The sequence below is a fragment of the Euprymna scolopes genome, chromosome 26, assembly GCF_053919585.1.
Source record: "Euprymna scolopes isolate OS-2025 chromosome 26, ASM5391958v1, whole genome shotgun sequence".
Classification (NCBI taxonomy): domain Eukaryota; kingdom Metazoa; phylum Mollusca; class Cephalopoda; order Sepiida; family Sepiolidae; genus Euprymna; species Euprymna scolopes.
The window spans coordinates 5,036,056-5,048,191 of record NC_136507.1 but is presented as its reverse complement, the minus strand read 5'-3'; the positions used below and the strand labels follow the sequence as shown (position 1 = coordinate 5,048,191).

Sequence of the window (12,136 nt, the reverse complement as noted above, 5' to 3'; positions counted from 1 at the left end):
TGTGTATATATATATAGTTGTGTGTATATATATATATATAGTTGTGTGTATATATATATATAGTTATGTGTGTATATATATAGTTGTGTGTATATATATAGTTGTGTGTGTATATACATATATAGTTGTGTGTGTATATATAGTTGTGTGTATATATATATAGTTGTGTGTGTATATATATATATAGTTGTGTATATATATAGTTGTGTATGTATATATATATATATATAGTTGTGTGTATATATATATATAGTTGTGTGTATATATATATATATAGTTGTGTGTGTATATATATGTATATATATATATATATATATATATATATATATATATATATATATATATATATATATATATATATATATATATATATATATATTCTACTTAAATACTGATCCCATGGGAAAAATCAATTCTCTGAACAGAAAAGATTTCACCACTTATATCCCCTTACGATATTTTCGAAAGTTATCCTCTCTTTTTGATTTACAAGCCTTAATTTAAACCCTCCCCATATCCGGTTTGGCGATGGATGCAACCGCAGAGACTTCACGCTTTTTTTTTTTTTCACGTTCTTTTCCTCCTTCGCGATACGGGTTCAAGCCTGCCTGCCTGCCTTCTAACTACCAGGTTTTTTTTGTTGTTGTTATTGTTTTGTTTTTTGTTTTTTTTGCTCAATACACACCTCCAAACAACTGGGCATTGCCGGGAACCCATGCTAGTCCCAGGAGAAAACTGCAAAAACTAATAGGAAATTTATTAAAATGAATGTTTAAAAGAATATGCAAATATAGCTAGATCTTTTGCAGATTAATGCTATTCCACGACCTATTTATAACAAAGTTGTTGGTTTTTTTCTTCTTTTTAAATAAATAGAAAAAGTTTTTTTTTTATATATGAATATCAAGTTAATCGTATTATCATTTAAAAATTAGCAAAAAATCTACGTTTAAATATTTATACTAGCAGGGAGACCCGACGTTGCTGGGATTGAATGATGATCAACAAATATTTCACACGCCTATATTTTTATTGATATCGAATCCGCGAAATCGCCCGGGAGGAATCTTCACATGCTTCCATGCAGTAACTTAGTCCAAAATACATGTTATTCTACATTGCACTATAGAAAACCTACTGTTTTTTTATATAAAATTATTTTATATGAACTTCTTTCCAGTTAACGAAAAAAAAAAAACATTGAGAAATTTACCTAAAGACCACGTCATACAAAAAAAAAAAAAAAAAAAAAAAAAAAAACACTTAAATTTTCAGGTCTTATAAAATTCTTTGCAGTTAATGAAAAGAAATTAAGAAATTTATGTTCGGAGTTTAAACCTACGAACCATGTCATGCAAAAAAAAAAAAAAAAAAAAAAAAAACATGCTATCAACTTATCCACAGTAGAATTGTCACGGCCTGTTGTTCTATCATTGTTGATAAGCGACAACATGGAAAAAATGGCTTTACCGATGATAGATAAATTAAAATAACGGTTTCGATATCGATTATCGGTAATTATCTGGTGTATTCTGAGACAAAAGTTTACTAAGATCACTCCCAGACTTATACACTAAAGTTCTGTAAAGAAAATCTGTTCAGCCGTTTCGAAGTCTATAAGAAGCGAACTCACACACAGGGACAAAGCTGCATTTATATATACTAGCAAGTGTTTGAATCTGAAGAAAAAATGAAAAACAAAAAAGAAAACATTTGCGACTAAATTTTGATAAACTGCTGCATCTGATGGAAATGTATTCATCTAGTCGTATTGGGCAAATTTTTTATAATCAACTTAATTTGTGCAACTTGTCTACTTTTTTATTATACCCCATTAAAACAGATTCACATTTTGAATTATGAAGAAATGATGGTGAAGTTTCTATGGTGTAAGTGTTTGTGTGTGTGAGAGAGATAGAGAGAGATAGAAAGAGAGAGACAGACAGACAGAGGCGGACAGACAGACAGACAGGCAGAATAAGAGACTAATATCCTAGAACATTTAATGACTCATTTGGATATATTATGGAAAAAGGGTAAAAATAGATAATAAAAACAATTGTTTACTGATATGAAATATTTAACACACAACTGATAAAATACAGTTGGTTAAAATTAATTAAATTTTGAAATTTAATGATTATTAAATATTTCATATTGAAAGGAAATCGTTACCAAATATAATAGCGGTTCAAAAAGTGATTTAATAAAAATTGCTAAAAGCAATATTATGGACGATACAAATGATGAACTTCAGCACTTTTAACGCAGAATAATTTATTTCAGAGAGCAAGATAAATAAAAATAAGAGACAAACTTACGAGAAGTCTTGTTTAGTCGATAAAAAGCATCAGTTATATTAACATAATTATATTTACATAATTCTCATTTGATTGTAGGCATGAAAAGATTTTAAAAATTTTCGTACATTTCCGGTTACTATTATCGTGATATTGAAATGATTTTTTTTTAAATAATTATTGTTCGAAACAATAAATAACTAATAACAATATTTCAGAGATTTACGACATTTAGAAGAAATGTTTTATAAAAATGAATTAAAAAATAAATTAACAGTTGTCTCCTTTAAAGTATTCATATTTTTTTTTTCGTGGTAAATACGAAAATGATAAATGCATTTCAATCGACAAAGTCACTAAATCACGGCGTGAGTTTATCGCAAGAAAAAAATCTGTGTATGCCTTAAAAATTTTTTGTTATTGTTTTTAAATATTATTATATGAAGAATATTTCGGAGTTAAAATCAATTGTGCATTGAGAAATACACAATTTAATATGCAAACATTAAGTATAAATAACAAGTTATTCAAAATGGCCGTCTGATTTTGGCCATATTGGATAATTTTACCTCATGTTTACATATTTAAAGTATGTTTTTCTCAATATGAAATGTGTACTTCTTACTAGATTTTAACTCTAAAAGATTCTTTACAAAAGAAAAAAATTAAAAAATTAATGCATACACAGAATTTTTCTCCCCATAAAACCTCGCAGTGATTTAGTAATTTAGCTTATTAGCTATCTGGAAACTAGCACGTTGCAAATAGCGCAGAGATTTGTTTGTTTGTGACTTTCTAGTCAAGTGACAGATTCAAATTATCACACAAAAAAAAAAAAACCATCTACGATCGTTTTTTTTTTTTTTTTTTAGAATAGAGCGATCAGAGTTCAACTAAATTATTTTGTCTGAATTTTGGGGGATGCTTAACATTAACTGACAACATTAAATATTTCTTCTTTATACAAAGTTTCAGCCAATATGCCCTCCGGTCTTTGTAAATTGAATATCATAAATTCAATATAATATAAATAAAAAAAATTAAATATCGGGAGTAGGTAGTGCCGAAGGTGGCTTTGTAAAACCCTCAACAACTTCATGGGCGAGTTAAATCCTGCAAGAACAACTCATAACATTGGTCGATTGATTTCGAATTTTCAATCCCGTCTGTCGTGTGATATCCATTCTTCGCAGTTAAAACAATCACAAACGCAGAAAACATTCGCTAAAAATTTAAAATAACCACTTACCTCTTTTCGTATTGTTTCGCCTATAATGGCGGCAGATGATGGTAGAAAGTTTTCTTGCAATCTTTCGCGATAGAAAGACATGTTCATCACAGACGCGCGCATCGATTTTTGTTTGAAATTGTTTTTGCTTTCTGAGTTCTTTATACGCGTTTGCTGAATTACGTCAAATTATGATTTCTTATTCGAAACAAAAACACAAAACTCAGTCGTTCTTCATTTACTGAAATCTCTATTCAGATGGAAGTTCATCAAATGAAGGGATGTGGCAACTGGCAATGTGACATTTTTATTTATTTTTCACAACAGAGTTATTTCTGTTTTCAGCAACTAAACGTTGTCTTTATTTAATCAGTCCACGCAATTTAATAAAGGGCTCTGTCTGTCCGTCCGTCTGTCATACTTACGTATGCTTTACATTTTTTAAATGCATCTGCGCATATCGAAAAAAGACTTTATCATTTTTAAACGTTGTGCTTTTGAAATTCAAATATCTTTTTCCAATTTAAAACCGAAATGTTCTCTTTGAACGGCTCAAAACTAAAATAAAACTTTGCCAACTTGAAAACAACAACAACAACCATAGATACAAAGTCTCTTCTTTCTGTTTACCTTTTCGTCCCCCCCCAAAAAAAAGATACGTGCAATCTTGTAGCCGATTCTTTTGACGTTCGATTACAAAAGAAGACGCGCCGCACAAAATTGAAAAGAAGACGCAAGAATTGATAGGAGAAAAGAAAAGAAAAACAGCAGCGTTGAACAGATTTTAAATTCCCACGTGGGGAAATCATGATCAGATGAGAAGATTGGTTGGTTTACCGAGGAGGTGTAGTGGGGGAAGAAGGGCGTGGTCAGCTTTTCTTGGGGTGGGGTACATCACAAACAGGATTTATCTGAAGTTGAGGTTGTCAGAAGACTAGAAAGAAAACAATTAAAATATATACATTTTATTTGTGTACCTGTGTATCTCATGCAAGCATGTTTTATAACCTACCATTAAACGTAATTTGGCACGTACATACGTACGAAATGAAAACTACGCACTTATATTGCTTCCGCTTATATATATATATATATATATATATATATATATATATATATATATATATATAAAGTTGGTGCAAAAATAATGTCGTTTTTTGTTTTTTGTTTGTTTGTTTGTTTTTTTTGGGGGGGGGTTGACGTTCAACCTCAAAAGATCATAACTCCTTTCATAATAAACTTTATTAATCAAAATAAGAACCATTAGAATCAACACATTTTTGCCAACGAGAAACAAGTTTATTTATCCCATTAGCATAGAAATCCTGAATTCTGGAGGCTATGAAGTCATTGAAGACCGATTCGGCTTCATCTCGGCTTTTGAAGCATTTTTCGCGTAGGAAGTTGGCGAGATACTTTTAAAAAAGTGATATTCCGTGAGCGAGAGGTCCGGTGAATATGACGGATGAGGCAGAGTCTCGTAGCCCAATTCGTTCAACTTCTGCAGGGTCAGTGATGCGGGCGACCGTTATCATGGAGGAGAATTGGTCTTTTCATATTGACTTATCTCGTGCACATACATTGGAGCTTCTGGTGTATTTCGTCACTTTGTCGGCAAAACTTCTCTTCCGTAATCGTTTCGCCCGGATTCAAGAAGCTATGATGGATGAGACCGGCCGCAGACCACTAAACAGTCATCATAACCTTTTTTGGTGTAATTTCGGCTACGGGAAGTATTGTGGAACTTCTCCGGCATCCAACCACTGTGCCGAACGTCGCCAATTGTCTAGAGGATCCACTTCTCATCACACGTCATAATTCGCTCGAGAAATGGGTCGTTTTTGTTGTGAAAAAGGAGCGTAGAAGACACCTCAAAACGACGATTTTTTTTTATCGTTCAATTCATGCGTCACGCATTTATCCAACTTTTTTGACTTCCCTATTTGCTTTTTAAATGGTGAACGACTGTGGAATGGTCGACCTCGAGTTCAACAGCAACTTCTCGTATGGTTTTGCGAAAGCTTTCAAATGTTCGTTATCAACCGCAGTCGGCTGGACGCGACCGTCTTCATCTTCAAGACTCTCGTCACTATTGCGAAATTTCTTGAACCACCGTTGTGCCACATGTTCACTAGTGGTTCCTGTGCCAAACGCATCATTGATATTACGAGCTGTCTGGAATTTTGTCCATGGTGCCGAAAAACCTGCAAAATAAATAAATGAAGAGATAGGAACGGTAACGAATAACACGATTCAATAGAGCGAAAACACGCTTCAAAATGATATATGACATGGCTATATTCAGAAATCATATATAAATGTAACATATGTAAGAAAACGGTTTTTTTTTTTGCACCAACCTACTATACATATTTTTCTTGATTAGTGTACGTCCCAGGATGGATGGAAGCAACGTTTATCGTCACTCTTATATTTCTTTACGAAGATATTAAGCCTTGTGTCAAGAATCCTTATTTCCATTTTGATCAAATTTCATGATTTTTACTCATTTCTGACATTTAATGTTTAAGCTTAAGTAAAAAAAAAAATGAAATTCGGGGATTTTTTTTTATTGATTCTTTTTTAATGATCATAGATCAAATTTAATGCAAATCTGAAATATTTGACTTTTCGATTGTGCTTATATTATGTCCCCTAAAACCAAACTAAAAGTTGAGGGATATTTATTCATTGATACGTAATACTTGTTAAAATTTCATAAAAATTTGTATATTTTAATTTTCACAGAGACTCCCCCTCTTTTATTTCTTTTGCATAAAACTGAATAAAGTTGAATATAACCTTGTTTAGACCTCTTACGACTAATGATTAGTTAATTATTTTATGAGTAAGTTCTGTATATGTATATGAAATATAAATCTACCCTGGCACACAAAGTAAAAAAAAACTGTCGGATTAAACCATTTGAAGTGTTCAGGAGAAGGAAGAAAACAAATAGAAAGATACCATTACCATCAAAAATGGATTTTTAACGAAATATTTCACTCTATTTCTGTAATAAGACTTTTTCCTTTCTTTTTTCTATACTGATTAATATGCTTTCTTTTTTTTTTTATTTAACTTTCCGATTTTGAGACTTTTTTCTTTCTTATTTATTTTAGTTAACTTGAACAATTTAGACGTTTTTATATATGAACTAGCATTTCAGCCCGGCGTTGCCCGGGTGTTTGGATGTGTATGTTGAGCAAAAAAAAAAAAGTGATGGTAGGAAGGCAGGCTCGAACCCGTACCGCAAAGGAGGAAAAAAACGGGGGTAAAACCTAACGTTTATGCTGTTACAACCACCGCCAAATCGGAAGCGACATTTTTTAAATTAAAGCTAGACAATCTAAAGGAGAGGATAACTTTAAAAGATATCGGCGAAAAAGTGACCCCCCCCTGTAGAAAAGTGCCTAGTTGAAGGGGAAGATATTGATATTTTAGCCAATTTTTTTATATTTGTCGTATGAATGGTCGAACTTTAAAACGATACTGATCTTGATAAAATCCGTCCCTTCTATTGAAAGTTTAAGGCAGACATGCAAATATACATACATACATACATTTTTATATTGGTAACTAAAAATTTTCGATCCAAACTGATGAAAAATCCTGCTCTATCTCTGAATACCCTTTATTTAAAATTTCAAATATTTAGACCAGAAATTGTCTGAGTAATTTGGAAAAGACCGCGGAGGTCAATTTTTTTAACTTTGACCCCTATTATGACCCCTTAAAATTTATTGTTTTGGGCTCAAATCAAGTTATTAAGTTAGATCCATATCCAAGCAATCTATATCTAAAATTTCAAGTGCGCAGACCCAAAATTGTCGGCGGAGTTTGGTAGAGTTCTCAAAGGTCAAATCGTTGAACTTTGACCCCTTAATCGCAAAATTTCTGTCCGCAAACCAATCACATCGATTTTCCCAAATCCCAGTACCCTGTATATCAAATTTCGAGTCTGTAGACTAAAAATTGACAGAGTTATTGCGTAGAGAAATGTACACAGACACACACACACAGATACGTTCACTTTTATAGATAGATAGATAGATAGATAGATAGATAGATAGATAGATTTGTTTAACAAAAATATATACGTATACATAAATATATATGGAAACAATTTTGTGTTTGCTATAAACTTTTTTCGCAAATATTATGCAAGTATAAATCATGTAGAATATCTGCATGAATATAATTACATGTAATAGTTAACTAAAGATGATCATCCCAAAAGAAAACCGAAGCAACCAATAGGGAATTAATTAAAATGAATGTTTAAAAGAATGTGTAAATTAGTATGATCGTTTGCTAGTGAATGCAATTCCACAACCAAGATATAAGAAAATTGTATTTTCTTTTTAAATAAATAGAAAAGAGTGGTTTACACACAAAAGAAAACCGAATTTAAAGGAGTATAGATAGATATGAATATGAGTGAGAACCTTGGTGAAGCATGATTATTTTCAGTCATTTCTGACGGAGGATATGCACTCATATAGTATAGATATCTTTGTATATTTATGAAAAACAAATTGAAGTTGAGACGGACTTTGGTCTTTTCTTTTTTTTCTTTTTTGCGTTATGTGCTTTTGTATATATTTAAAATGTCTAACTGAATTATGAATAAAAAACAATGGTCTAATTCTATCCAATATAATTAATGTTATTAACAACTACAGCTACATTAAACATGCGAAAACAATAAGATGCCAACCGAGCAAGAAGTTAAAAAAAAAACAGTTGTAAAAACGACCTCAACAACCAACTGGGACCTAAAAATAGAGACAAAGCAAAGTGGAAAAAAAAACGAAGACGGGTTCCTCTTCAAACAATAATTAATGATCCCTAATAATGAAATTTTATCCTCGAAAGAAAGTTTTTTTTTTTTAATTTCTATTCGTTTTACGTCAAGATTTTGGATGAAAACATTTTTGTAATTAATATTTTATTTTTATTTTTATTTATTTTGTAATTAGTAATTTTTATTTTTTAATTTATTTTTATTTATTTTTTATTTTGCAAACATCATTTCTGTAACTCATCACGGGTGAGGAAGATATTTACGTTTTAAAATCATGTTTTTTATATAAATAAAAGTGGCTATACACAATCACAGGAGGGAAGGTACTATTCAAAGGAATCGACGTATTTGTAGGTAAATTTTATGGGCATTATTTTCGAGAACATTAGCGATTAATTGTAAAATTAAGTAAACGAATAATTTGTGCAAAACCGGTTCTCAAAAGATAAATGGAATTTTGATTAAAATGAAAATTTAATAGAGATTAAATGCAAAAAAAAAAAAAAAAAAAGAATCGTTTTATATTATCATTAACTAAGAACGAACATTCTCGAATCATCTATTGTAACTAGTTTATTTTCTGGCACAACAACAATAATAATTGGAGAAATAGAAATATTTGTAAATAATAATAATAATAATAATAATAATAATAATAATAATAATAATAATTATTATTATTATTATTATTATTATTATTATTACTATTATTATTATTATTATTATTATTATTATTATTATTATTATTATTATTATTATTATTATTACTATTATTATTATTACTATTATTATTATTATTATTATTATTATTATTATTATTATTACAAAAAAAACTACATTATTTCCTGTACCACCGTTCCTAGTGTTATTAAATGTAAGGGTGCATTTATAGTGAACTTTTTTTATTTTCTCAAATAATTATTTATTTGTTGTTAATAAGTTGAAAGTTAAATTAAATCATTCCAATATCGTGTTCTTATGACAAGAAAATAAATGTGCTTTCCTATCCAGACACGTGTTTTTATTACACTTTTCATTATTTTAATCTCTATTGGATGTAAAATAGATATTATGATAAAATCAAAACACATTTTGCAAACCTATAATACATAGGCATGATTATTTTCGCCTCCTAACATACTACCCCACTTCCACTCAAAGCCCCATCAAATAACATGTAACAGCACACGCAATTAATAAAAGAGACTAACTACAAAATACTAACTACAAAATACTAACTACAAAATACTAACTACAAAAAATGCAATTCTTGCTGTTTGAAACTGTAGCCACCACCTTTCCATCTAGGAAACACTATTCATTCGATCACATAAAACTAAGATCAACCAATGATTTTAAAATATTTTTAATCAATCTTAATGAATTCACTAATTTTAATTTGAACGAATATCATCACGAGTCAAAAGTATTCGTAATTATGGTGAATTCCTGTTTTCAATGATCAGATCGTGAGCCGCCAATCGAAAGGAATGTTTAAAAAAATGAACACACACTTCTATTTAATCATGTGTACATATTGTCGTATAACCTCACAATAAGATTATGTATTTAAAAGAGAAATAAATAAATGAAAAATTTAATTTAATTTTAAACTGAGGGGGGATGTATCTTATTTTATTTTGACTTATCATCGACGTAAAAATATATATGAATAGAGAAAGAAAGAAAGAGAGAGAATCTATAATGAAGAAGAGGCCGAGCAGACATTTGCAAGAGAAACAGTGGGTTAGTTGGTCAGCGTTTATACGCTGGTTGGTTGTTTTTGTTTTACGGCATATCAACCCTTTTCAGGCTATTTAATGCCGAATCCGGTGATTTTGAAGTTTTTTTTTTTAATAAAATATATTTGTTTTTTGCAAGTCGGTTTCTATTTAACCCATAGTTGGGACCCTAGCAGGTACTACCACTCCGGGTTAGAGTGGACCTGGGAGCAATGGCAAGTAAAGGGTGGCTCCACGCTCCCCAGAGCCCGTAAGCTGGAGCCTCACCATCGGATATAGTTTAAGGTTATATCCAGGACCCTCAGCATTTATACGTGAAAACATGTAAAGAGAGAGAGAGAGAGAGAGAGAGAGAGAGAGAGAGAGAGAAGGGAAGAGGGGAATACATTAGGCAGCATGCATACAAGATATGCGCCAAGAAGAAGAAGAAGGTATTTATTTGCTCCCCCACCGAGCAAATTAGGCACAAGGCCGATTTTTAATGTGAGGAGTGAAGGGGAAATGGGGACCAGCTCCCCGGGGAGTAGGGGAGCTGGATAGTGACAATTGGTATGAAGGGTTGCCCCTACATTGACCAAGGTCTTATATGTGGGGTCGCCCCCACATATGGTCTTTGCTTGCAGTCTCTGCCGGAACAGATATTACACTTTGATCTCGGCCCGAAGGCCAAGAACCAAGATGGATAGATAGATAGAAATTCTCGACATGCGCCAAGAAGAAGAAAGAAAGAAGGCGATAGCTGAAGTAGGCCGTTGACAAATGACAGGAGTTGGGCAGGCCGTGGTAGAAAACAACGAAAGTTCCGCTGTCTCCAAGTAAGATGAAGAAAATATGCGACAGAAGAAATAATAATATGACGAAATAAATGAAAATAACTTTTGACCAGAAAAACTAATGCTGAGGGCCGAACAGCGAATTTCTATATTCCAATACTGCGGCAGACGAGAAGAATATGAATGAACAGGCGAAATTTATCAACGCAAAGTTGCTGTGATGTAAGATGGTGAAAATGAAAGAAACTGCGAAGAGAACGAATCAAATAAAAAGAATAAACAGTTATTGCAAGTTTTTAATATGTTAGTGTTATTTTTTAAAAGTTCTTTGTATTGTTTGGAGGTGGTGTTTATTATGTTATGTTCTTGTTCGAGGTGTTTCCAATAATTACCAACGATTAACAATGCTAGAAGCATTAATAATAAAAAGTAAAAACCCAACCATTAATAAAATAAACTTTGACAACAGCAGCCGAATTCTCCACCTATTCTAACACGATAAACGTGAAGAGGAAGGGGGGGAAAATCAAATTGGGCGAAACTACACATAGTAAATTAGTAATAAAAACAGTAAAACGACAGAGAACAAATCAATCAATAAGTAGGATGCACAGGAAGAACAACGCTGACGATGGTCAATCGAGACCGAAAACGTTCGGTAAACTAGGGGACTTTATAAGAACTTTGGATCCCACAACAAAAATACTTGTACGAAAACAAGAAAAATTCGAAAGAAAGATCATAAAAAGAAGAACGAAGATCCTCTTCAATAAAATATGCGCGAATAATGAAATTCTGCCTAAATATATATATATATATATATATATATATATATATATATATATATATATATATATATATATATATATGTATAACAACAGACGAAGTTTCATTTGTGCATATATATATAATTCTTCAACCTTTAAAACTACACGAGAACTACCTTTCATTACTTTACTTGAAATACAACTAATCTCTTGCAATAACTACATTATTTTTCGTCCGCGAATGTACCCTAATCCTAACATTATTTTTAAATAAAAAAGATGTTTCGGATATTGTTATGGACGGCACTTGACAAAACAAAGCAGTTTTTGTTTCATGGCTCCCAATGTTACGAAAGGGGAAGGTGTGTCTGCTTATATTTGAGGAGTTTATAAAAACGAAGCAGAACGTACTTTTTATATCTTCTTCGCATCTCTTGACCGTATCGGATATCCTGGAATAAAAGCTATCTCATGCATAACAACAAATGGAAGTTTATTTTTTTCTGGACAATTGGAACT

General features: G+C 31.4%; 1 protein-coding gene across 1 annotated transcript in view; it reads right to left on the bottom strand.

The window, feature by feature from the left end:
• The window catches only part of LOC145247901 (paired box protein Pax-6-like), a 23,365-nt gene extending 19,043 nt beyond the window's left edge, over positions 1–4,322 (bottom strand). Inside the window, exon 1 of the mRNA XM_080109524.1 lies at positions 3,550–4,322. Within this exon, the coding sequence (XP_079965650.1) occupies positions 3,550–3,651 (102 nt within the window). The 5' untranslated portion in view covers positions 3,652–4,322. The remainder of the gene's footprint in view (positions 1–3,549) is intronic.
• Positions 4,323–12,136: the final 7,814 nt, after the last annotated feature.